Source organism: Hypanus sabinus, chromosome 14 (assembly GCF_030144855.1).
Source record: "Hypanus sabinus isolate sHypSab1 chromosome 14, sHypSab1.hap1, whole genome shotgun sequence".
NCBI lineage: Eukaryota > Metazoa > Chordata > Chondrichthyes > Myliobatiformes > Dasyatidae > Hypanus > Hypanus sabinus.
Genome location: NC_082719.1, coordinates 83,530,211 through 83,554,935, shown reverse-complemented (window position 1 = coordinate 83,554,935; position 24,725 = coordinate 83,530,211). Strand labels below are relative to the sequence as shown.

At 42.6% G+C, this 24,725-nt stretch overlaps 1 protein-coding gene and 1 long non-coding RNA gene across 2 annotated transcripts in view; both read left to right on the top strand.

Annotated features, from left to right (window-relative positions):
* Positions 1-3,483: 3,483 nt before the first annotated feature.
* The window catches only part of golph3a (golgi phosphoprotein 3a), a 91,512-nt gene continuing 70,270 nt past the window's right edge, over positions 3,484-24,725 (top strand). The window contains exon 1 of the mRNA XM_059989570.1: positions 3,484-4,042. Coding sequence (XP_059845553.1) covers positions 3,848-4,042 — 195 coding nt within the window. The 5' untranslated portion in view covers positions 3,484-3,847. The remainder of the gene's footprint in view (positions 4,043-24,725) is intronic.
* Positions 9,178-15,503, top strand: LOC132404953 (uncharacterized). Its single transcript, XR_009515723.1, has 3 exons — positions 9,178-9,188; positions 11,926-11,992; positions 15,318-15,503. It is a non-coding gene; the product is annotated as an uncharacterized LOC132404953 (long non-coding RNA).

Below are 24,725 nucleotides of genomic sequence, written 5' to 3'. Positions count from 1 at the left end.
CAAAACACATAGTGGTAACTGTTCCCATTCTTCTATCTCTCTCCAACAATTGCAACACAGCGACAAACAAATGACAGCAGCCTGTGTAAACTGAAGCGAACTTTAGATTTCCATCAGACAATTCATTATCCCCTAGATAACGATAGAGCTTATTTCTTATTGATTATTATTATACCTGCACTTTTAGGTTTAGTATTGATGATGCATATTATCTGTATATTTGCATTGATATTATTTTTGTGTATTTTTATTAATAAATACCGTTAAAAATAGTATCACCAGACTCCAAGGGACGCCTCTATCTTTGCTGGTAAGTAACCCAGTTATGGGGTTTGTAACAGAAGTCTATTTCTACCTAACACAGAGTCTAATCTCTTGTTTTTCATGGTATCCAAAAATGATTTGATAAATATACAAAGGTTTTATTATTGAAAAATTTGCAGAATGCAGAAGTTGTCCAGGTAGTGAGAAAAAAATGTTAGAGGCTGCAGGGAGTGTTCAATTGTCTAATTAAATTGGCAGAAAAGTTGAAAGTGGAATTTGATCTAGAGATGTGAGCGGTTATGCATTAGGGAGGGACAAGCAAGGAGAAAGTATACACAAATGTCTCAAAATGGCTGCGCAGGTGGACAAGGCAACAGGCCATTTCCATTTTGTCTGAATTATTGAATGCAGGAGTGTGGATTTCGTCCAGTTAAATGTACCAAAGTTGCAATTTGATACTAATAGATGGTGGTGTAGAATTGTTATTTTTCTTGTAATTTGTTTTCTGGAAACTTTCTGATGTTAATGGCGAGAATCATATTACATAAATCTGGCTATCTGATTGGTTCATGTTATCAATGGAATGTAATGTTATCAGTAGCTTTGTTCACTCTCTTTTCCTTGTGATTTCTTTCCCTGCTCTTCCCCTTTCCTTTCTTCTCCACCATACTTCATCCACTTGTAACACTACTAAAATGATCACAAGCAACTTTTTACACCCCATTCTTAATTTCCAAAGAATCCTTGGATCGCAAAAACATCAGGATCTAACACTACCTTCATTTTTAGTTCTACAATCTGTTAAAACAAGCAGCATTCAAATGTATGCCAATGACATCCAGCACTTCCTCTTTTATGGCACTGAATCTAAAAGTATTCTTCATCAAAATGCTTGTCCAAATCCTGGATAAAATAATGAAACTGTTTTGCTACACATGCTTCTGACAGCAAAATTGTTAACTTCTCTGTGTAAACACTCGGGCCTATGTTGCTGGACTACAAACCATGAATATTTTTGACCTTGACCTGAGGTTCCTTTACCTAGCTCAATCTCAGCCTTTCAAAGTCCAAATAACTTGTTGTGTTCCAAACCTCTCTTCTTTCACATATCTAGATTTTTTGCTTTAAAAATACAATGTCCAAAAATACAAATAATTTTAACTCTTTCTCATCACCAACTGTTCCACCGTGTCCTTTTCCCAACCATCACTCTCCTCTTCATCAGCTGCTTCATTCCTCCTACCACCACCTCTCTATTCTCCTAACATGCCTTCCTACCAACCTCATCTCACCTCCTTTTCTCACTTATTTTCCCCCCTCTTCAGTCACAGAAACTCAGCTAAGCCAACCACATAACAATGGCATCTCAAAGTATAAGCCACAGGTTGGGAATCATAAGACATAAGAGCACAATTAGGCAATTCAGCCCACTGTGTCTTTCTTGGCTGATTTATAACCCCTGTCAACCTCATTCTCCTGTCTTCTTCCTGTAATCTATGACACACTTACAATTTAAGAACCTATTAACCCCCGCTTTAAATATATCCACCGACTTGGCCTGCACAACCATCTGTTGTAATGAATTCCACAGATTCACTACCCTCTTGTAGAAGAAATTTCTCATCTCTATTCTAAGGCTGTGCTCTCTGCTCCTAGACTCCTCCACTATAGGAAACATCTTCATCACGTCCACTCTATCTTGGCCTTTCAATATTAGATAGGTTGCAATGAGACCCCCCCCACCATTCTTCTAAATTCCAGTGAGTACAGGCCCAAAGTAATCAAATGCTCCTCATACATTGCACCTTTCATTCCTAGGGTCATTCTTGTGACCCTCGTCTGGACCACATCATTTCTCAGGTCAGGGGCCCAAAACGTAGCAAATTCACGTCTTGGCACCAGACTACTTGTTCACTTCTAAATTATGTGATGAAATAATATCTATTTGCTTAAGTGTGCACCAAGACCTGAGTCAACATAGTAGTGCACCAATTATAAATTCTCAAGATGCCCAAACCATCCAGTCCAAAGCAGTCATCTTGATTAACATCCCATCCACCACCTTACATATTCACTCATTCCATATATACCAGACACACAACATTGTGGTGTCTCTATTTAGGTTCCTGCAGTGAAACATCCCACTACTACTTGCAAGTTCCTTCAAAGTCATATAGGGGTGAAGCTTCAGGTCAGAAAATGGGATTTAGGAATTTTCAACCAGCACAGGTCATGATCAGCTGAATGGATTGGGTACATTGTTTTCTATGACTCTGATGCCAATGATTCCAACTCAGAAAACAAAAATGCAGTTCCTTCATCTTCACTGGGTCCAAATTCCAGACTTCCTGATGCTTGCAAAGCCCTGGTGGGCCACCATTCACCAAGGATAGCATCATTTAATGAAGATGGCTCACTCCCACCATTGTTCATGAGACACCTACATTCCTGAAGTATGGATAAAACCCTTCTCCTCTTCTCTGCCTACCCGCCTCCCCCCCCAAGTGGTGTCATTCACACTCCATCTGCCTAACCATAAGATTATCAGATATAGAAGAATAATTCTTCTTCAATATCTGATGATCTTATGGTTAGGCAGATGGGGTGTGAATAACACCACTAATTTGGCCATTTGGCTCATCGAGTCAGCTGATTAGTTTTTATTTCAACTCAATTCGCCCACCTTTTCTCCACACCCTTTAATGATCAAAACCTATCAGCCCCAAGATTTGATGTCCGCAGCCCTGTATGGCAACAAATTCTGAAAAAAAATCCTCCTTTTCTCGTTTTTTAAAGAGACTTCTCTTTATTCTGAGACTGTGCACCTAGATCCTAGACTCTTCCACTAATGGAAACAACCTCTCCATCCATGTCCACTCTATTCTGGCCTCTCAGTAGTCAGTAAGTTTCAAAATCATCCCCCTCATTCTTCTGAATGAGCACAGGCCAAGACTTATCAAATGCTTTTTAAGAGGGTGGCATCCTCTGCCGCACTTTATGGGGCAATCCAGCTGCCCCATTGATACTCCATAAAGTCAGATTCCTCTAGACAGGCCATTGAACCCCCTTCCTTCCATTTCCACACACCTTATACATTGCTTCCTCTGCATTATCCGCCCTCTCCCATCCCTTTTCTCTGCTCTTCAAGACACTTTTCACCTCCCACCCTCTGCTACCTCCGCTGGTTGGCGCTCCATTCATCTCCTCCTATCCCTGCCGGTTGGTGCATCATTCACCTTCTCCTCCCTCACCGCCTTTCTGCAGGGACTCGGCAGGTCCGCAAGTGCCCACACAAGGGTAATAAACAGTCGCTTATAGACGCGCTCGCTCGGGTGTGCAGCTTTAAAGCCCCGGCGGCGGCGGCCTCTGCCACATCCCTCTGTGACGTCACGCGGGCCTCCCCGTCGCCATATTGCTGGAAAATAACCCGCTTACGGGCGATCCTCACCGCCGCCTCCTCCTCACTCCCCTCTCGCACCGCCGAGCGGAAAGCAAGCGCCCTCAGCGTCCCGCGGCCCTCGATTGATGCAGCCTCGCTGCTGACAAGGGAAAAGGTAGCAGCAGCTGCGGCCGCCCTCGAACCATGTCGACTCTGACCCAGAGGAGTTCCGGCCTTGTCCAGAGGAAAACGGAGGCGTCCAGGAACGCGGAGAAAATTGGCGAGGATGACGAGGACCGGAGGGATGAGCAGGACCAGGAGGACGAGAAGGGTGACTCCAAAGAAACTCGCCTCACCCTGATGGAGGAGGTCCTACTCTTAGGCCTAAAGGACCGGGAGGTCTGATTTATTTTATTAAGTTTCACTTTAGATGGAATAAAATGTTTTTTTTCTTTGAAAATGTACAGCATAATTTATAGACACGTAAGGTTCCAGCAGTGTAACAGTCAGCTTAACCTCGCTGAAGGGAAGAACTTTAGACGAGAGGTGGGATTTTTTGCGGTGATTGTCGTTGATGTTAACCAATGGTGAGAGAGAATGCGGCTTTGAAAGCACGTGGCATGGAATTGGTCCAATTGGAGTGTCGGGAAAGCGGGACTTGGCGTGAGTCGGCAGCGGTTGGTTGTAGAAGTACACAATCCCCACACCGAGACTCAGACCCGCTAGGTGTTTCTGCTCCTCTTGGCAGTCATTGGGTGTATGGATAGTTGGGCACTTCTTGGTATTTACTTTGACAGGACCGTGAAACAGCCAGGGAATTAAAAGAAGTAGAATTCTGAATTTAAAAATGCAAACACCAGGATATCTGCAGCTGCTGGAAATTAGGGCAACACACACAATATGCTGGTGGAACGCAGCAGGCCAGGCCTGACGAAGGGTCTCGGCACGAAACGTTGACTGCACTTCTTCCTATAGATACTGCCTGGCCTGCTGCGTTCCACCAGAATTCAGAATATAAAGTGTAGAAAAACTCTGGTCTGAGGGATTTTACAAATGCACCTTTTTTGAGTGAGACTCTTGAAGGTACAGATCTTAACGGATCATTTCACGAAACACCAGACTTTTTCATTACAGAAAGTACCAGAATCAATATAAGAACATCGAGCAGGAATAAATCATTCAACCCTTGTACATTCATAAAATTGTGATAGATTTGTATCACTTTCCTAACTCCTGATCCTTGATTTGCTGCATATTGGTATTTATCAGTCTCTTTCATGACTATATGCAGCGACTAAGCCTTTACAGTCCTCTTGGGGAGCCAGTTGCAAAGATTCATTACTTTCTAGTTGAATATATTTTTGTAATTTCTGCCCTGAAGAGTCGAGCGTCATCTTGTGACAATGACCCTTGATTCTGTACACCTCACCTGTCCACTCAAGTGAAATATCAATGTAGAATTTGATTCCAAAAGATTGTATATATTTTGATGAGATCTCATTAATTTGAAATCCCAATATGGGCTGAGTCAATTTAATCTCATTTCCCACTATCCCAGGTATCAAGCTGGTGAACTATTACAGCCCTCCTACTTAAAGTATATCTTAGCTTAGTTATGGGTCTGGTATCCCAAACTACATTTGAGAAATAACAACTGGAAAGTGGGTATGGCAACTTCTGTTCATGGAGAAATGTTAAAACATTCCTTCCACAGATACTGCCTTACCTACTGAGTATTTGGCATTTTCTGTTTCTACTGTATATTTTCAGTATTTGTATTCTTTTGCGTTTTGGTAGTAGTACAGATGTGATCTCACCCAGGCCCTGTGTAACAGGAGCAGGATGTCTCTACTGAAATCTTATTGCAATTAAGGATATTGTTAATTGCTTCCTGTGCCTGTTTGTGTCTTTAGAAATGTCATAAAATTTGGCAGTACCTAAGGGTGTGTATGGGGGGGGGAGGGGAGTAGCAATCTGAAATCTTGTAAAATCTCCAAACCTTGTAATTTATCTGTGAATCTTCAGAATATTTAACAGGAATTGTATGGTTCAAAATTCTTCAGCGGTGAGAGATCTAGATTTGCTTTACAGACCTGTGTTGCTGTTATACTAAAAACATCCTATGAAATGCTACTTTTAATTACATAAGAGCATAAGAAATAGGAGCAGGCCATCTGGCCCGTCAAGCCTGCTCTGCTGTTCAATAAGATCATGGCTGATCTGACCATGGATTCATCTCCACCCACTCGCCTTTTCCCCTTGACCCTTAATTCCCCTACTGTGCAAAAATAGTACCACCCTTGTCTTAAATATATTTACTGAAGTCGCCTCCACTGCTTCATTGGGCAGAGAATTCCACAGATTCACCACTTTGGGAAAAGCATTTCCTCCTCATCTGCAACCAAAATTTATTCTTGAGGCTACATCTTCCTAGTTCTAGTCTCACCTACCAGTAGAAACAACTTCCCTGCCTCCATCTTCTCTATCCCTTTCATAATTTTGTATGCTTCTATAAGATCTCCTCTCATCCTTCTGAATTGCAGCATCAATAAAATTGAGTCTAGTATTTATTTATCTTGCAAGTTATGGAATAAATTTTCAGTTTATTTTCTAAAGATAAATGAAACTGGTCAGATATCTTGCTTATTATGTAACAAAAGTGATTGATTATTTTTTCATTAAACATTGCCTCTTTATGGATATAGCACTTAAACAAGTGACATGATCATAGCAAAATTTGCTTAGAAAAAGTGTTTGATTTGAATGATATTTTTATTTTTCCCTATGTATTCAATATTTCCATTGCACAAGTTACATCTAGAAATTTAGAAAACCTCTACAAAGCGGATGTTTTGCTGAAAATCATGGACAAATTAATACAGGATTGTGACTGCTTAAAAATTCTTGCAAAGATGCTCATGAGCTATTCAAATGAAATCTGAATTAACTTGTTCAGGTACTCTTCTGTACTAGAACAATGTTTCATTGTCTGCTGTGGATATCTGAATGCAGATTTCATGCATTTCCATTGCAAATGCATTTCATTATTTGCGAAAAGAGTATATTGAGCTTGAGATTTATTAAACCTGAATGCAAATTATCCTTGCAGTGATTTTAATGACAAGAATATTGTTGATTGTCTTGATCGACATTCTTCACCTCTAGCAGATATGTATTTGGGATATTACTGGACACAGATTACAGTAGGTTACCCCAATTAGCCAAAGTTTCATAGAAATAGTTGAAAGAGTATAAAAGGGACAACATGCAGTTTAACTGAGTAACAAATTATGTATACAAATGAAATACAGAACAAATTAGTACTGTAGTAGTATTGATAGTGTTCTATAAAACTGTGTCTTAGTTCTTTATAGTTACGGACAGAGGAATTCATCTAATGTATGCTGCCGTGTTCTTTTGATTGTCTTTAAATGAACAAAGTCAGCGCAGGCAGATAATAGTGCAGATAATAACTGCCTTCATGCAATGTTTGACAATTACATCCTCCAAATCTTTATTTTCATTGTAACGTTCAAGTTGATTGCTGATACTTTCAAATTCTTCATAAGTCCTCACTTGTTGAAGTAATGATATCTTTCCATTTTCACTTCTGGTCTTTTCTGGCATCTCCTCACCGAATGCTTGAAACCACAGTGAGCAAAGCAGTTCTGAATTGTCTTGCTGCTTATTTCTCATTAACTGGCAGTGACAAAAGTCACTGCTTTTTGAACACAAACAGATGCAGCTGACGCTACTTAAAAACTGTTCACTCTGAGCATGGTGTATTGTCTAACAGCCACATAAGTGTAAATGACTCACTTTAGTTAGAAACTGTTTGGCGACAGTCTCCTGTCCCAATTAAGCGAAGCAAACCCCAGCTATTTTCTCAATTAGTTTTTGTTCTTTAAGAGTTGGCCCAAATAAGCTACTGCCCCAATTAACTGGACTCCATTTTATCTGCAATGTTGATTAACGTAAAAGTGATTACCTCATGGTACAATATTAACATTGAAGAAGTGTGTGAACGAGTGTGTGTACTAAGACACGCACACCTACTCAATTATATACTTTTCATTATATAAGACATATTGATTTTTGCTTTAAGTTTGAATTACTGTAGCATAATATGAAAATGTGAAAGCTGCATGGATAGAACTTGCATTATTCTCTTGACATAAGAAAGCTGAGGGTAAAAGTTGTGGCCTTAAGCAAAATAGGAGAATTGCATTCAATATCTGTCTGAAGTTATGTCAGTTAAAATATAGTTCGGTTTTTCAAAGTATTGTTTGAATACATCTGACACCTGCATTACGGCTGTTCAGATTACAGACATTTGCCGTTATGCCCAAAAAATTGAAATTCACAATAAAATTTGCTTGCAGAGAATTTGTGAAAAAAAATAAATAAATCAACAGATTGTATTTTCAATTTGTATTTCTTGACATATGTGCAGATGAAGGAAAATTGTGATAATAGATTATTTATATGAAATGTTTTTAGGAATATCAATCTCTCCCCCAACTACTCATGGGTATTCACATATTAAACAGTGAGGCAGTGCAGCTGGCTCACTTAAAGGGATATAATTATTTTGATCTCTTTCCACTAGAAGTATGTTGTTTGATACGGTTGAGGGTAGTAACTTGTTCCTGTTTCATTGAGAGCATAAAGGGTTTATTCCCTAAAATATGAGTATATTATTGTGTCCATTCCTCTCTTTCCTGCTGGTGACTTAATTAAAAATGATGCATTCCTTGCTGGAGAACTTGCTACTTCTATTGATGTGTAACAACGTGTGAAGAGCCTTTTTTTAATCAGTAGAATCTTATACCGCTGACGTGGCTGACATTTGTTTGAGTGATATTTGATGCAGCATTAAAATCTGTAGCAAGGAGGTGTTTGTTTTCGCAGTCTAATTCAATAATGTTTAAGATTTCTTTTTGCACCAGTTCTACTACTTCAATATTCCACTTCTCCTGCATGCCACAAATTGTACTGAAAATGAACATAAGCTCTACATGCTCACTTCGTGCATGTTTTCTTCCCAAAGATGAGTTACAAAATTACTAAAAAATCTATAATTTTTAATTGTGTGGTGAATCTATGGAATTTGTTGCCACAGGTGGCTGTGGAGGCCAAGTCCCTGGGTATATTTAAGGCAGAGCGACTCTTGATTAGTCGGGGCATGAAGGGATACAGGGAGAATACAGGAGCTTATGACTGAGAGGTAAAATGAATCAGCCATGAAGAAATGACAGAGCAAACTCAGATCAAATGATGTAGTTCTGCTCCTATATTTGAATATATTGAATGTAATAATAGGAATGTTTATAATTAAGAACTCTAATGACATTGTTCAGATAAAATATGCTATGTCAAAATTTGAGTTGCTCTCAAGTAATGACTTGCAACATCTCCTCTTGCACTTGGGCATGAGCAATAATCTAAAAATCCAATTCTTCAACTTTGTTTTGGAAATACATACAGGCAGTCCCCGGGTTACCTACAAGTTCTGTTCCTGAGTCCGTCTTTGTCAGATTTGTATGTAAGTTTGAACAAGTACATCCAGTATTATTTAGCGTCAGTCAAACGTTTGACTTAGAATATAGTATATATTTTACCTTTCTATGCATATAAAACACTTAAGAAACATATGTATTCCAATAATTAAACCACTGCATTGCTTAGTAATAATTGTAGCTTTCATCGGGGCAGGGCCTTTCACATGCTCCATTATTCTCACTTTCTCCGTTATCCTTTAAAATTGTTCGATCGTTGACCGATTGTAGCCTAACGCTTTTCCAATGACCGATGGCATTTCACCTCTTTCCAAATGCTTTATTATTTCCACTTTATTTTCAATTGTGTTCGCTTCCCGTCAATGGAACAGAATCGCTGCAGGCGGTGGGTCCTGAGCTGCGCCAGCTCACAAGGTCCGCTGGGTCCTAAGGACCACCACACTGAATTCCCCAGGTCCTAAACTCCACTGCACTGAGACAGGCTAAATGAGACAAGTGGGGGCTGTGCTAGGTTTGGGTTTTTTTGATCCTCCACAATATTTCGCCTGGGAATTTAAACTGGAGGTGGCCATGTTTTTTTTTACGAGGTGGAGTTGCGAGCTCGACATCAACCCGGCACAGATGGTACAGGAGTCACTAGATCGACATCAACTTGGCATGGGAGCAGACTTTCACTAGATCGAACTCGGGAAACTTTGTTCTCGTGCCCAGCACTGATCTCACTGTGCCACCAGCCAACCAGAATGGGGGTGGTGGGGTCAAGGTTAATCTTACTGAGAAAAATTTAAAACAAATACAAAGTTAAACACTCAACACAGTGTCAACGGCAATGACTTAAAATGGTGGATGGCATCGCGAGCCGACTTAAAATGGCGGATGGCATCGCGATCTGACTTAAAATGGCAGACGGCGTACTCCTTCCTCAGTTCGTAAGTCCGAGTTGTCCGTAAGTCGGACGTTCATAACTTGGGGACTACCTGTACTTCATTTCTGTGTAATGTGTATTTTCCGTGGTGCTGATTTTAAGTCAGTGTTTAAGTCAATAGTTGTATACCTGCAAATAAAGAAATTAGAAGTCTAAAATCACAACTCTCTAAATTATATTTGTTAGTTAATTGGAAATAAATGGCATATCTCTTTATATTGGTAAGATAAGTTTGTTGTGTTCCATTAACTTCTATACACGTAATGATATAGCATAATCCTGTTCTAAACTTACTTAAGGAAATACATTTTCTTTTAAAGAACATTATACAGGGAAAAGTTATTATGTGATGGTTTGCTGGTAATAACAGTGAATATTTAAGATGCAAGATGAACTGCTAATCGAGTAGGTTGTATTGTTCTGGGTGGAATTGACCTTTTGGGTACTATTGGAGTTATAGTCATTGAGCAAGTGTAGTTTTTTGCTATTTTACTTCTGGTGTATGTCATAAATAGTAGGAAAAGCATAGGGAGGTCAGGAGGTGGGTTATTTGCTTCAGAATACCTAACCTCAGGTTTGTTCTTGAAATCTGTATAAATGAGATTTCACAATTTTTTAAAGTTTCTCGTTAGAGAGTACCCAGTTAATGTTGATGGTAAGGAACTTAAATAAAAGTAACTCTTATACTTTGCCTATTTTTTTGAAAGGGAATTATAGCTGAAGAGTTACTTTTACTTCCTATTCTGCCAGATTTTAACATTATAAAAGTCAGTAGGTCCATCTAGTTTATTTTCCTAGGCAATTAAAAATGTTGCGTTTCTCTTCCAGATTCTTATCCAATTTAACTTGATGTGATCTAAGCTACTTTCTCTTAATCTCTCTTGGTAAGTTAACCTAAAAACTGACACTCTTCATGGAGCAGTATTTCTTTTATCTTTCTGAATCTATCCCTTTTAAACTTTATTTAACCTTGTCAACGTGACTGGGTCTGTACATCATTGAGCCTGCAATTTAAATTCTCATTCCATCTTCTTGTAGTTTTCTCTTATCTGAGATATTCTAGCTTTCTGAGCTAATCGTATCCTTTTCCTTACACAATTCCAATTGTAGTGATTCTAATGTTACACCTAGCATTCTGCTTGGAATGTGACTGTCATGGCAATATTGTATCTTCTGTACAGTGTCTGCCATTTATACTGAGTTGTCAATTCAGGAATAATATCCCAGGCACATGAAAGGAATATGATAGAGGTACAAAAAGGCATAACTAGACGTTCAGCCAAGGAAAATCTCAAAGGGAGGGAGAAAGTGGTTCAAGTTGGTGATGTGTACCCTATACAAATAAGTCCCTTAAATATAAGAAAGACATAGTTAACTGTGCTGAAGATTACCTGGGTAAAGAGGTTGAGGAGCTAGAGTGCATTCTGCCTGCAGTTCTGATTAGTGCACTGTAAGAATGATGTTGTTCTCCTTAAAGAAGAGTGCAAGGAGAAAATGAGGTTGTTGCCGTGACTGGAAAATTGTAGCTATGAAGAAAGATTGTTTCCTTTGGATCAGAGAAGGCCAACAGATGCCTCCTTGTGCAAAGTATCAAATTCTGGGAATATTAAGTTATTTAATCATAACACCACTGGACCATGCAACCACCTTGCAGCTACCATCAAGCAGAGGTACATCAGCCTGATGTCTCATACCACCATATTCAACCTCTTTTCAACTATTCAGTTCTTGAACCAACCAGCAAAACCCTAAACCCCTTAAACAGTTTAGCAACAATATAGCCACTCTCATCACCTTGAACTGAAATTGATTGTGTTTTTTAATTGTTTATTTTGCAGAAGTGTCTAATTTGGTTGTTTTTTGTGAAAGCTGTTTACATGATGCTATGTGTCTTTACTGCTGTAGGTGAGTTTTTCATACCATTTTCAGATTCTTGCTCAATTTAACTTGTTGTGATCTAAGCTACTTTCTTTTAAAATTGACAGTATCTTCTCCCTCAACATGTATATTGGGTTCTAACTCATTAGTAACAGGTATATTAACTATTTCTGGACTAATCCTTGACTCATTTTGCCTACTATTAGTCTTATTCTTCTCTTTTAATATACTTGTGCATATAACAATGAGCTCAACTTTGTCTTTCACAAAAATGGTATAAGTTTAAAAATAAAATTTCTTAATAGGTTAGAAAATCAAGGAAGAAATTGGTAAGGTGATTAAAGCAGCAATGAGAGACTATAAATAACATCACTTTGCCCTCAATAGTTCATTTAATGTAGATGCAAATGTACATGATCATACTGGTAGGAATCCTTACAGTTGTTGAAACAATGTTGTGCTTTACATCAGGGACATTGCCTATCATGTTGTGTGGCACTACCATTATGTTGGATAGGTATCGAGCATGTCTACCTCCTTAAAACTGGACATCCACAAAGGCCCATGGGCTGCCAGTAGCACTGGAATTGGATTCCACCACAGTCTGTAAGGTTATGGCCCACAACTCATGCAGGATTCCCAAAAGGTTAACTTGCAGGTTGAGTTGGTGGTAAGGAAGGCAAATGCAATGTTAGCATTTATTTTGACAGAACTAGAACATGAATGCAAAGATATAATGTTGAAGCTTTATAAGGTACTGATCAGAATGCATTTGGAGCTTTTTTGAGCAGTTTTGGGACCCTTGTATAAGTAAGGCTGGCGTTGGAGAGAGTTCAGACGAGATTCAAGAGAATGATGTCAGGAATAAAAAGTTAACGTATGAGGAGTGTTTGAAGGCTCTGGGCCTGCACTCGCTGGAGTTTAGAATAATGAGGGGTGACCTCTGAAACCTATTGAATTATGAAAGGCCTAGATAGAGTAGATGTGGAGAGGATGTTTCCTATTGTGGGAGAGTCCAGGAGGAGAATAGCCTCAGAATAGTGGGATCTTCCTTTAGAACAGAAATGAGAATTTCTTTAGACAGAGCATGATGTATTTGTGGAATTCATTGCCACAGATTGCTGTGGAGGCTATGACATTGGGTACATTTAAAGTAGAGTTAATAGATTCTTGAATATTAAGGGTATCAAAGATTATGGGGAGGAAAGACAGGAAAATGAAGTTCAGAGGGATAATAAATCAGCCCTTTTGAAATGGTGGAATAGACTCAATGGGCAGAATGGTCTAATTCTGCTCCTTTGTCTTATGGTCATGTTTACTGTATCATTACAATCCAGGTGGGAGATTAATTGTGTATCAGTTAGGAATGTGCAGAGTGCTTGGCAAGAGCAACTTCAGGCATACTTAAAAATGACGTTTGTTCTTAGTGATGCAGTAACACAGGATTACTGCCATCTGGGTATAGAATAAAGCTACCCCGTAACTAATGGATCACTCTGGAGTCCTGTCATATCGATTGTTAACACTAATGGATAATTATGCTGTTAACAAGATGAGGCTCAAAGAACATGCATAAACATCCTCAACAATACATACACCCAGCTCAGAAGAGCCATTGAAGCACTGTTAGGTAAGTGTGTAGAATGAATCTATCTTTACTTTCATCTGATGTCCTTTTTACCAAGAAAGCCAACATTCACATAATTTGAGTCTCTAGATGATATCAAGGAGAGTTGTTAGTATTGATCCAGCAAAGACAAAAGGTTCAGATAGCATCTTAGCAGAAGTGCGGACAGCTTATGATGATGTCCTGTGTGCACAAAGTCCAAACGGCCTGTGATTGTATATCTCACCACCAGAAAACTCACTTCTCTTCTCTTCCCTGCCTGAAGAATCATTGCTATACTTGACTCTGTGTGGCAGAAGAAACCTGAGGAGAGGGGGAAATCAAAGTAATGTGATTTAAAGAAATCTCCTCTGACTCTGACCTTGAGTGGATAGACATGCATGGGTTCTCCTTAGCCACAGAACATAATAGTAGCTCTTTCGAGTAGCTAGGTTGTACCATGTTTCACAGTTTTGTCAACAGCTTCTCTCTTTAAAGTCAGAAATTATGTTCATTGTGCTGTGTTCCATGTCACTTGCAATACACACAAAATGCTGGGAGGAGCTCAGTATGTCAGGCAACATCTTCTGTGTGTTTATTGTCATTTGTTATTCGTTACTATTGAAGTAAATCATGCCAGCATGCAACAAAACTTTCCTCTTTTGCTGAACCTGAGGATTGGCTTAAAAATAATGTGGGAATGGAAGAAATATTTTAACATACACTCAGTGGCACTTTTTTGGGTACCTCCTGTACCCAATAAAGTGGCCACTGAGTGTTTGTCCGTTGTCTTCTGCTGTTGTAGCCCATCTATTTCCAAGTTTGTGTGCATTCAGACATGCTGTTCTGCATACCGCTGTTGTATCATGCGGCTATTTGCAGTAGTGCCGCCTTCTTGTTGGCTTGAAACAGTGTAAACTTTGTAAACTCTGGACACTTATATGTAAAAAATCCCAGGAGATCAGCAGTTTCTGAGATACTCAAACCATCCTGTCTGGCACCAACAATTATTCTACAGTCAAAGTCACTTAGTTCATATTTTTGCCCCATTAATGATGCTTGATCTGAACCTCTTGACTATGCCTGCATACCTTCATACATTAAGTTGCTGCCACATGATTGGCTGATTAGATATTTCTATTATTGAGCTGCTGTACCGAATAAAGTAGCCACTCAGTGTATATTGCTTTGTTAAAATGAATTAAAGGTATGCCACATTATGTGTTTTTAATTGGGTGGGATTAATTTACTACAGCAACTTAGACTAGTTTACTTGATGTAAATAATTTGTCAAGAATTATTTTGCATTTATCAGTTCTTTAAATGAAATGTTAGGACTGATAATGCATTTGTATTAATCCATTAATACTATTTTCAATCTGGCTAATATACTTGTGGCAAACGTTGGTCCTTGAATTTGACAGTGTCATTTGAATAAATCGCTTTGATTTTTGGCTACGAATGTTAGAACTAAAGTGTTTCTAACTGCCACTGGAAGTTACTCTGTACTGACAGCTTATCTTTTATTTTGTAAGTGTTGTTGCATTTGTCAAAACAAATCCAAATTTAAGGTGCTTCAATAATATTTCCAACCTTCCATGGATTCTGTAATTTTAGAAAATGTTAATACAGGACCTCAACATCATTATGTTTATGAGCAAATGTGTTTTGCTAAGGTTTCTCATAAAGTCCAAGAAACACCTAATGTAAGGACATAGAGTATGTTAAATTTGTGTTACTTTTTAGGCTCTGAAATTTTGTACTCCACTGTGGACATATGGTACATACTGGCCATAAAATCACCACTAACATGGAAGCAACCTGTCAGAGAAGATGGGATATGCTATAGTTCATTGATAGAACTGACAATGCCCTGAAAGATCGTGAATGAAGCCCTGGATGAACCGTGGGATCTGCGATCTTCTGAGGGCCAGATCAGAGGCATTAAAGTCTGATGACTGAGAAAGTTACAAAAGATCCAAGTACAATCTCCAAAAAGTGATCTCCAAGGTGATGGCGATACCAGACTGGTCTTGAATTAACAAAGGATGCTTGACAATTGTGGGAGGCCTTGAATAATATCACCTCTTATAAAGTTAAATCATGAGACATGGGCAACAGTAGGGCTCCACTTCCAGATGAGCTCAGTGCTTTCTGTGCTTGCCTATTAGAGCAACAGCTCCACAGCAGATGCCATCTCCTTGGCTCTTCGCTCAACCCTGGAATAACTGGACAGCGAAGATGCATGTATATCAGGATGCTCTTTAATGACTACAGCTCAGCATTCAATGCCACCATCCCCTCAAACCTAATCAATGAGCTCCAAAACCCTGGCCTCAGTATCTCCTTGTGTAAATTGATCCTTGACTTCTTCATTTGCAGATCCCAGTTCAGTTTGGATTGGCAACAACATTTCCACCACAATTTACATCAGCACAGGTGAATTACAAGGCTGTGTGCTGAGCCCCTGCTCTACTCACTTTACACTTATGACTGTGTGGCTAAGCACAGCTCCAATGCCATATTCAAGCTTGCTGACAACACTGCTGTCATAGGCTGAACCAAAGGTGGTGACCAGTCAGTATACAGGAGTGAGATTGAAAATCTGGCTGAGTGGTTGCATAACAACAACCACTTAATGTCAGCAAGACCAAGGAGCTGGTTGTTGACTTCAGGAACAGGAAACCAGAGAGCCATGAGCCAGGCCTCATTGGAGGATCAGAGGTGGAAGGGGTCAGCAACTTTCAATTCCTGGATGTTATTATGTCATGTCCTGGACCTAGCTTGCAAGTATCACAAAGAAAGCACAGCAGCACCTCTGCTTCCCTGGGAGTTTGCAAAGAATTGGCATGACTTCTAAAGCTTTGACAAACTTCCATAAATGTGTGGTGGGAGTATATTGACTGGTTGCATCACAGTCTGGTATGAAAACACCAGTACTCTTGAACAGAAAATCCTACAAAAAGTACTGCTAAAACCCTCATTATAGAGCACATCTGCACAAAACTTCCTCTCGGGTAAGAAGCATCCATCATCAAGCACCGTCACCACCCAGTACATGCTCCCTTCTCGTTGCTGCCATCAGGAAGAAGGTACAGGAGCCTCAGGACTCCCACCAGGTTCAGGAACAGTTGTTTATCCCTTAACCATCAGGCTCTTGAGTTAAAGGGGGTTAACTTCACTTGTCTTGTCAGTGAAATGTTCCCTCAACCTATCAACTCACTTTCAAAGACTCTTCATCTCATGCTCTTGGTATTTATTGTTTGTTTATTTATTATTGTTTATTTCTTTGTATTTGCACAGCTTATTTTTTTTTTGCACACTGGTTGAGTGCCCAAGTTGGTGTGGTCTTCTATTGATCCTGTAATGGTTATTATTCTATTATGGATTTATTGAGTATGCCTGCCAAACAATTAATTTCAGGATTGTATATGGAGACATATATGTACTTGGATAACTTACTTTAAACTTTGAAAAGGCTCCACAGGGAAAATTCGTTGTTACTTGTGTGAAGACAGGAACCATTAATATAAATTAAATACGGAATTTAGAAGAACTTATTTTTCTGAAAGAGTATGCTTAAAATGTAGAGAAGTAACATTCTGCTGGAGGAATTCCTGGGTTGAGCAGCATTGGTGAGAGGAAAGAAATTTTTGATGGCTCGGATTGAACTCCTCCATCAGGACTGAGTGGAGAAGGTGAGATTAAAATTTAGATTGGGGTCATTTGAGTTTATTGAGCAGACTCTGCTGTCGCATCATTTTAAGAAAGGCATAGAATTTTGGAGACACTTAGTAGGTCAAGCAACATAGGGAAAAGTAAGTTTCAAGATTTATGAATGACTTGTTACTACTAAATTATATTATTTTGGCTAGAAGGATAGTAGAAACAAAAGCCGGAGAATTTGTTGTTGAAGGGTATGTAATGGAGAGGAAAATGGAACGGAGGTACATATCAGCCTGTGGTTTATTTCAAAAGCTGAGGAAAGCAAAGTAACTGAATGACATCCTGTTCTCATGCTAGGAAATAAGTTAATTTACTACAGATTTTTTTTTATTGTACATACAATGAGTGTCTATTGTTTCTGGTCAATAATTCTTCAAGCATGAGGGAGGAATAACAAGGTGTTGTCCTGCAGTGAGATTTATAACCACAGGCTTTTTAATTTTGTGCCTGCAGCATTTCATTTTAGTATTAGCAGGTAAGACAACACTGGGAATTACAGTGAACCAAGAGACAATAGTAACATTTCAGGTTGATGAAAAGAACAAACAGGTAAACAGGTGAAATTTAACACTGAAAATGTGAAATAGTAAATTTTGTTTGGAAGGAAATGAAGATGTCTTTATAATGAAGTAATTTTACTAGGGGTGTAAGAATATTGGACTTGGGGTGTATGTCAGTCTTTTGAAGTTGGCAATAAAATTAGTTTAGAGTCAATACACAGTAACAGGCCGTTCCAGTCCTGTGTGTTTGCACCTCCCAGTTACACCCATGTGACTAATTACCTACAAATCCGTATGTTTTTGGAATGTGTGAGGAAACTGGAGCACCTGGAGGAAATCCACGTGGTTATGGTGAGAACGTACAAACTCCTTACAGATGGCAGCGGATTTGATCTCTGGTCCCTGTTGCTGTAATAGCGTTACACTAGCTGCTACACTACCATGCTACCCATATTGCCTCGAATGTCAATGTTTTCATTGTATAGGGTATTCTTGGTTTTGTTAATAGTAAAATAGAATGGAAAAATTATGAGATTATGCTAAATCTTTATAATTAATGGGCCTCAGCTAATACATTGTGTTCATTTCAAGGATCATAGAAAGGGCATCAGGTGCTTAAAATGCAGAAGAGATTTACAGGAAAAATATGTGGGATACAGGACTTCATTCATGTGAAAAGCTTAGCTTGTTCCCATATTAGTGAAATGAAGGTGTCCAAAATCATGAATGGTGTTTTTAATATTAAAATAGATTTAAATAACAGAATACACAAATGAATTGAGTGAGTTTTATGTTCTGTAATGCAGAACCTGAATGAATGGTAGAATAGGATCATCAGTGGTTCTGAAAGAGAATTGGATAAACATATGAAGGTTAACCGTACAAATTATAGGAAGGGGTGAAAGAGTGAAGTACATTGAATAGATTGGGAAAGCAAATAAAATGAATAGAATTGACTTGCATCCTTTACATATATGAGGAGTGAAAATCTTTACGTTATGTCTTCGTCTAAATGAGCAATGTGCAATTTCTAGTAATTTGTAATAAATAGTATGTACAACAGGACAGTCAATATAGCATAGAAATACAATTGTGTGAGTTAAACAGTCTGATGGCCTGGTGGAAGAAACTGTCCCAGAGCCTGTTGGCCCTGGCTTTTATGCTGCTGTACCATTTCCTGGATGGTAGCAGCTGGAACAGTTTGTGGTTGGAATGACTTGGGTCCCCAATGATCCTTTGGGCCCTTTTTAACGCACCTGTCTCTGTAAATGTCCTAGATAGTGGGAAGTTCACATCAACAGATGTGCTGAGCTGTCCGTACCACTTTCTGCAGAGTCCTGCGATTTGAGGGAAGTTCAGTTCCCATACCAGGCAGTGATGCAGCCAGTCAGGATACTCTCAGTTGTGCCCCTGTAGAAAGTCCTTAGGATTTGGAGACCCACACCAAATTTATTTAGCCATCTGAGGTGAAAGAGACACTTTTGTGCATCTTTCACCACACAGCCATATGTACAGACCACATAAGATCCTCAGTGATGTGTATGCTGAAGAACTTAAAGCTACAAGTGCTTGAATCTGAAACTGATCAGAAAGGTCGCTGAACTGAATCATTGATTAGTTTCTCTTTTGATAGATGTTGCTTGTCTGCCTGAGTTCTCCCAGCATCTTTGTCTTGTTTGAAATTGAATAGAGGCACCTAGAAATGAAGGTGCTTTTATATGGGCTTTTAAGTAAATGCGTTTATAAGGCTGTATGGAGAAAAAATGTTGTATAGTCATTGGGCTTAGTAGCTGAAATTTAAAGCATATCTCCTTTATCTTCAGAAGTGATTTGGTGCCTTCATGGCTGCTACCATTTATAAACACCACTCTATGGTTTGCCATTAGGTTACTTAACAAACCTAAATTTTCCATTGAAAGATTTGGTAAAGCTGATATGCAGGCTTTTTACCCTTTCTCTAAGACAAAATAGACTTCAGCTTATTTTTAAATTATAATTTTAAGAAGTAATATCTCAACAGAAATGTTTTTAATTTAGACAAGAAATTTGCTAACTAATGTCTTTACTGCTGTGGAAGTTTGCCTTTTTTGATACTGTTAATTGTTTGATTCAGATTAGTTATGTGGTACGCATTTGTTTATTGATTAGTTCATTTCAACTGCAAAGGGGTTCTCCTGTTCTCGTTGATGCAGAATGATAAGGGTGTATCTGAAATTTTAAAAAAGCTGTATATGCTATGATTGGCTGAATTACCTTTGGGCAGTGATAGGTATTGAAGCACAAGACACCATAGAACATTACAGCATAGTACAGGCCCTTTGGTTAAAGATGTGTGTCAACCTTCTAAGATCACTCTGATTCATCCTTCCTACATAGCCTTCAGTTTTTTTCCCCTCATGTACCTATCTAAGTCCTTGAAATGTCCCTGATATATCTATCTCTACCATCACCCCTGGCAGGGTATTCCATACACCCAGTGTTGTCATGTGAACAAAGTCACTGGAGAGAAGCTGGTAGAAATGAAGTAGTGTGGCGACCCATTTCCTGGCACATCCGAACCGGCACACAATTAGATAGCCTACGGGGGTTTGCGAGCACAGAGCTTTGGAGCCTCTGCGCCACGGGGGGCAGGTTGAGAGAGGCTTAAAAGTGAGGCTGAGGATTTCGAATAAAGTTTTTTCCTTCGACAGTTACCGACTCCGTGTCGTAATTTTAGCGCTGCGTGTAGCACACCGCTACAATTGGTGACCCCAAAGTCCAAACGATTTTTGGACCAGAAATGACCGACGCCGCCTCTGTTCATGCGGTTTCATTGAAACTGCCGGGTTTCTGGACACAGCGACCGAACCTATGGTTCCAGCAAGCCGAAGCCCAATTCCACGTTCGCCAGATCACCTCAGAAGACACCCGCTACTACTACGTGGTGAGCTCCCTCAACCAGGACACAGCGGCCCAGGTCGCGGAGTTCGTACAGTCGCCCCCGGCACACGGCAAGTACACAGAATTCAAAGCCCTGCTCCTCAGGACTTCCGGACTCTCACGGCACGAGCGGGCTGCCCGTTTACTGCACCTGGATGGCTTGGGCGACAGACCTCCATCGGCTTTAATGAATGAGATGTTGTCTCTAGCCGACGGACACACACCCTGCCTCACGTTTGAGCAGGCATTCCTGGAGCAGCTGCCCGAGGACATACGCCTGCTGCTGTCCGACGCGGATTTCAGTGACCCCCGGAAGGTGGCAGCCCGGGCGGACTTGCTGTGGAACGCCAAAAAGGTGAGCGGGGCGTCCATCACACAGATCTCCCAGCCACGCTCCCAGCAGCAAACCAGTCCAGGCCCGGCCGCAGAGCCCGCCAACCCCCGGCCCAAGGAACACTGGTGCTTCTACCACCAGCGGTGGGGCGCAGAAGCCCGCCGTTGTCGCCTGCCCTGCAAGTTCCCGGGAAACGCCAGGGCCAGCCGCCGCTGATGGCTATGGCAGCTGGCCATCGGGATAGCCTCCTGTATGTGTGGGATAGAAGGTCAGTACGCCGGTTTTTGGTCGATACTGGTGCCGAGATCAGCGTTTTACCTCTGACGAGTTACGACACCCGCAGCAGGGCACCGGGTCCCCCCCGAGGGCCGTGAACGGCAGCACAGTAAGGACCTATGGCACCCGTCAGGTGCAGCTACAGTTCGGCTCCAGCCAGTTCACGTGGGACTTCACACTGGCCGCCGTAGCCCAACCGCTTCTGGGTGCAGATTTTTTGCAGGCTCACAGCCTACTGGTCGACCTGCCCAGGAAGAGACTGGTACACGCCGAGACCTTTCAGATGTTCTCCCTGGGTGCAGCCCAGTTGCCAGCCCCTCACCTCGGCTCCATCACGCTGTCCGACAACGACTTCACCAGGGTCCTGGCGGATTTCCCATCGGTTCTGGCACCGCAGTTCACAGCGGCCATGCCCCGACACGGCGTACAGCACCACATCCCGACCCAGGGACCACCCCTCCACGCCTGCGCTCGGCGGCTTCCCCCGGACAAGCTCCGACTGACAAAGGAGGAGTTCCAGAGGATGGAGGAATTGGGGATCATCCGGCGGTCCGACAGCCCATGGGCCTCCCCCCTGCACATGGTGCCCAAAGCGACGGGAGGCTGGAGACCGTGCGGCGACTACAGCAGGCTGAACGAGGCTACCACACCGGACCGCTACCCTGTGCTGCACATTCAGGACTTTGCAGCAAACCTGCACAGCGCACGGATCTTCTCCAAGGTAGACCTCATCCGAGGGTACCATCAAATCCCGATGCATCCTGACGACGTCCCCAAAACGGCTCTCATCACCCCGTTTGGCCTTTTCGAGTTCCTCCGCATGCCGTTGGGTCTGAAGAATGCCGCACAGACGTTCCAGCGGTTAATGGACGCGGTGGGACGGGACCTGGACTTCGCGTTCATCTATTTGGACGACATCCTCATAGCCAGCAGCAGTCGTCAGGAGCATCTGTCCCACCTCCGTCAACTCTGCGCCCGACTGAGTGAGTACGGTCTTACAATCAACCCCACCAAATGCCAGTTCAGACTCGATACCATTGACTTCCTGGGCCACAGGATTACTAAAGACGGGGCAACCACTCTGCCCGCTAAGGTAGATGTGGTCCGCCACTTCCCCCGACCCACCACGATCAAATGCCTTCAGGAATTCGTAGGTATGGTCAATTTCTACCACTGCTTCCTCCCTTCAGCTGCCTGGATCATGCGCCCCCTGTTCGCCCTGATGTCGGGTCCGAGCAAGGACATTACCTGGGACGAGGAGTCCGCCGCCGCTTTCGTTCAAATGAAGGAAGCTTTGGCGAACGCCGCAATGCTAGTACATCCCAGAATGGACGCCCCTACCACCCTCACAGTGGACGCATCTAACACGGCAGTCGGTGGGGTTCTGGAGCAACTCATCGCAGGTCGCTGGCAACCCCTGGCGTTTTTCAGCAAACACCTGCGGCCACCCGAGCTCAAGTACAGTGCTTTCGACCGGGAACTGTTGGCGCTCTACCTGGCAATCCGGCATTTCAGGTACTTCCTAGAAGGTCGGCCCTTCACCGTGTTCACGGACCACAAACCGCTTACCTTTGCGTTTACGAAAGCGTCCGACCCCTGGTCGTCCCGCCAGCAACGCCACCTGTCCTACATCTCTGAATACACGACGGATGTCCGGCACGTCTCAGGTAAGGACAATGTCGTGGCGGATGCGCTCTCTCGCCCTACCGTTCATGCCCTTTCCCGAGGGGTAGACTTTGAGGCACTGGCAGAGGCGCAGCAGGCGGATGAGGAGATTCCGAGTTACAGAACCGCAGTCTCCGGTTTGCAGCTCCAGGACCTTCCCATAGGCCTGGGTGAGAGGACCCTACTCTGTGACGTCGCCACCGGCCAGCCCCGTCCCGTCGTCCCGACAGCCTGGTGGCGCCGTGTTTTCGACTCCATTCATAACTTGGCGCATCCCTCCATCCGGACAACTGTCCGGATGGTTTCCAGCAGGTTTGTTTGGCACGGACTCCGCAAACAGGTCAGTGAATGGGCCAAAACGTGCATGCACTGCCAGACGGCCAAGGTGCAGCGGCACACCAAAGCCCCACCGCAGCAGTTCCATCCCGCCCACCGGCGTTTCGACCACATTCATGTGGATATCGTGGGCCCCCTGCCAGTGTCGCGTGGAGCGCGGCACCTCCTGACTATCGTGGACCGGTTCACAAGATGGCCAGAGGCGGTCCCGCTCACCGACACCACCTCCGAATCTTGCGCCCGAGCCCTGATCACCACCTGGATATCTCGCTTTGGTGTACTGGCCCACATTACCTCCGACAGAGGCGCCCAGTTCGCCTCCAGCCTGTGGTCAGCTATGGCCAGCCTTTTGGGGACTCAGCTGCACCACACAACTGCCTACCACCCACAGTCGAACGGGCTAGTGGAGCGTTTCCACCGTCACCTGAAGTCGGCCCTCATGGCCCGCCTGCGAGGAGCCAACTGGGCGGACGAGCTTCCCTGGGTCCTACTCGGCATCCGCACAGTGCCCAAGGACGACCTGCACGCCTCGTCGGCCGAGTTGGTATACGGCACACCCCGGTCGTCCCCGGGGAGTTCCTGCCAGCCCCACGGGGGCAAGAGGAAGATCCCGCAGCAGTCCTGGGCAGACTATGCGAGAAACTCGGTAACCTGGCCCCCATACCCACTTCACAGCATGGGCGGAACCCGACCTGCGTACCCAAAGACCTGCAGAACTGTAAGTTTGAGTTTGTACGAAGGGGCGGGCATCGGCCACCGCTGCAGTGGCCATACGAGGGGCTGTTTATGGTGCTCCGGAACAACAGGTCCACGTTCGTGCTGGACGTTGGGGGGAAAGAGGAGGTTTTCACGGTGAACCGCCTCAAACAGCCCATGTGGATCTGGCACAACCGGCCGAGTTTCCGGCGCAGAGGCGCAGAGGCCGACCTCCCAAGCAGGTTCTGGCCCAGACTGTGGACATTGGGGGGTGGGTGTATCACCGGTTCTGGGGGGGAGGTTATGTGGCGACCCATTTCCTGGCACATCCGAACCTGCCCACAATTAGATAGCCTACGGGGGTTTGCGAGCACAGAGCTTTGGAGCCTCTGCGCCACGGGGGGGCAGGTTGAGGGAGGCTTAAAAGTGAGGCTGAGGATTTCGAATAAAGTTTTTTTGCTTCGACTGCAGTTACCGACTCCGTGTCGTAATTTTAGCGCTGCGTGTAGCACACCGCTACAGTAGTCTCTTTATTCAACAAAATGAATCACAGCAGGCTCTGTTTTCGTACCTTTTCAGAGGAAGAGGCCAGCTTGACTGAACAGTACATGATATTTTATATGCTAAAGACCAAAGGACAATTCATCCCCAATGTACCCTTTGAACTACACACAACCTTCACACCTCCTTCTTCATACCCAC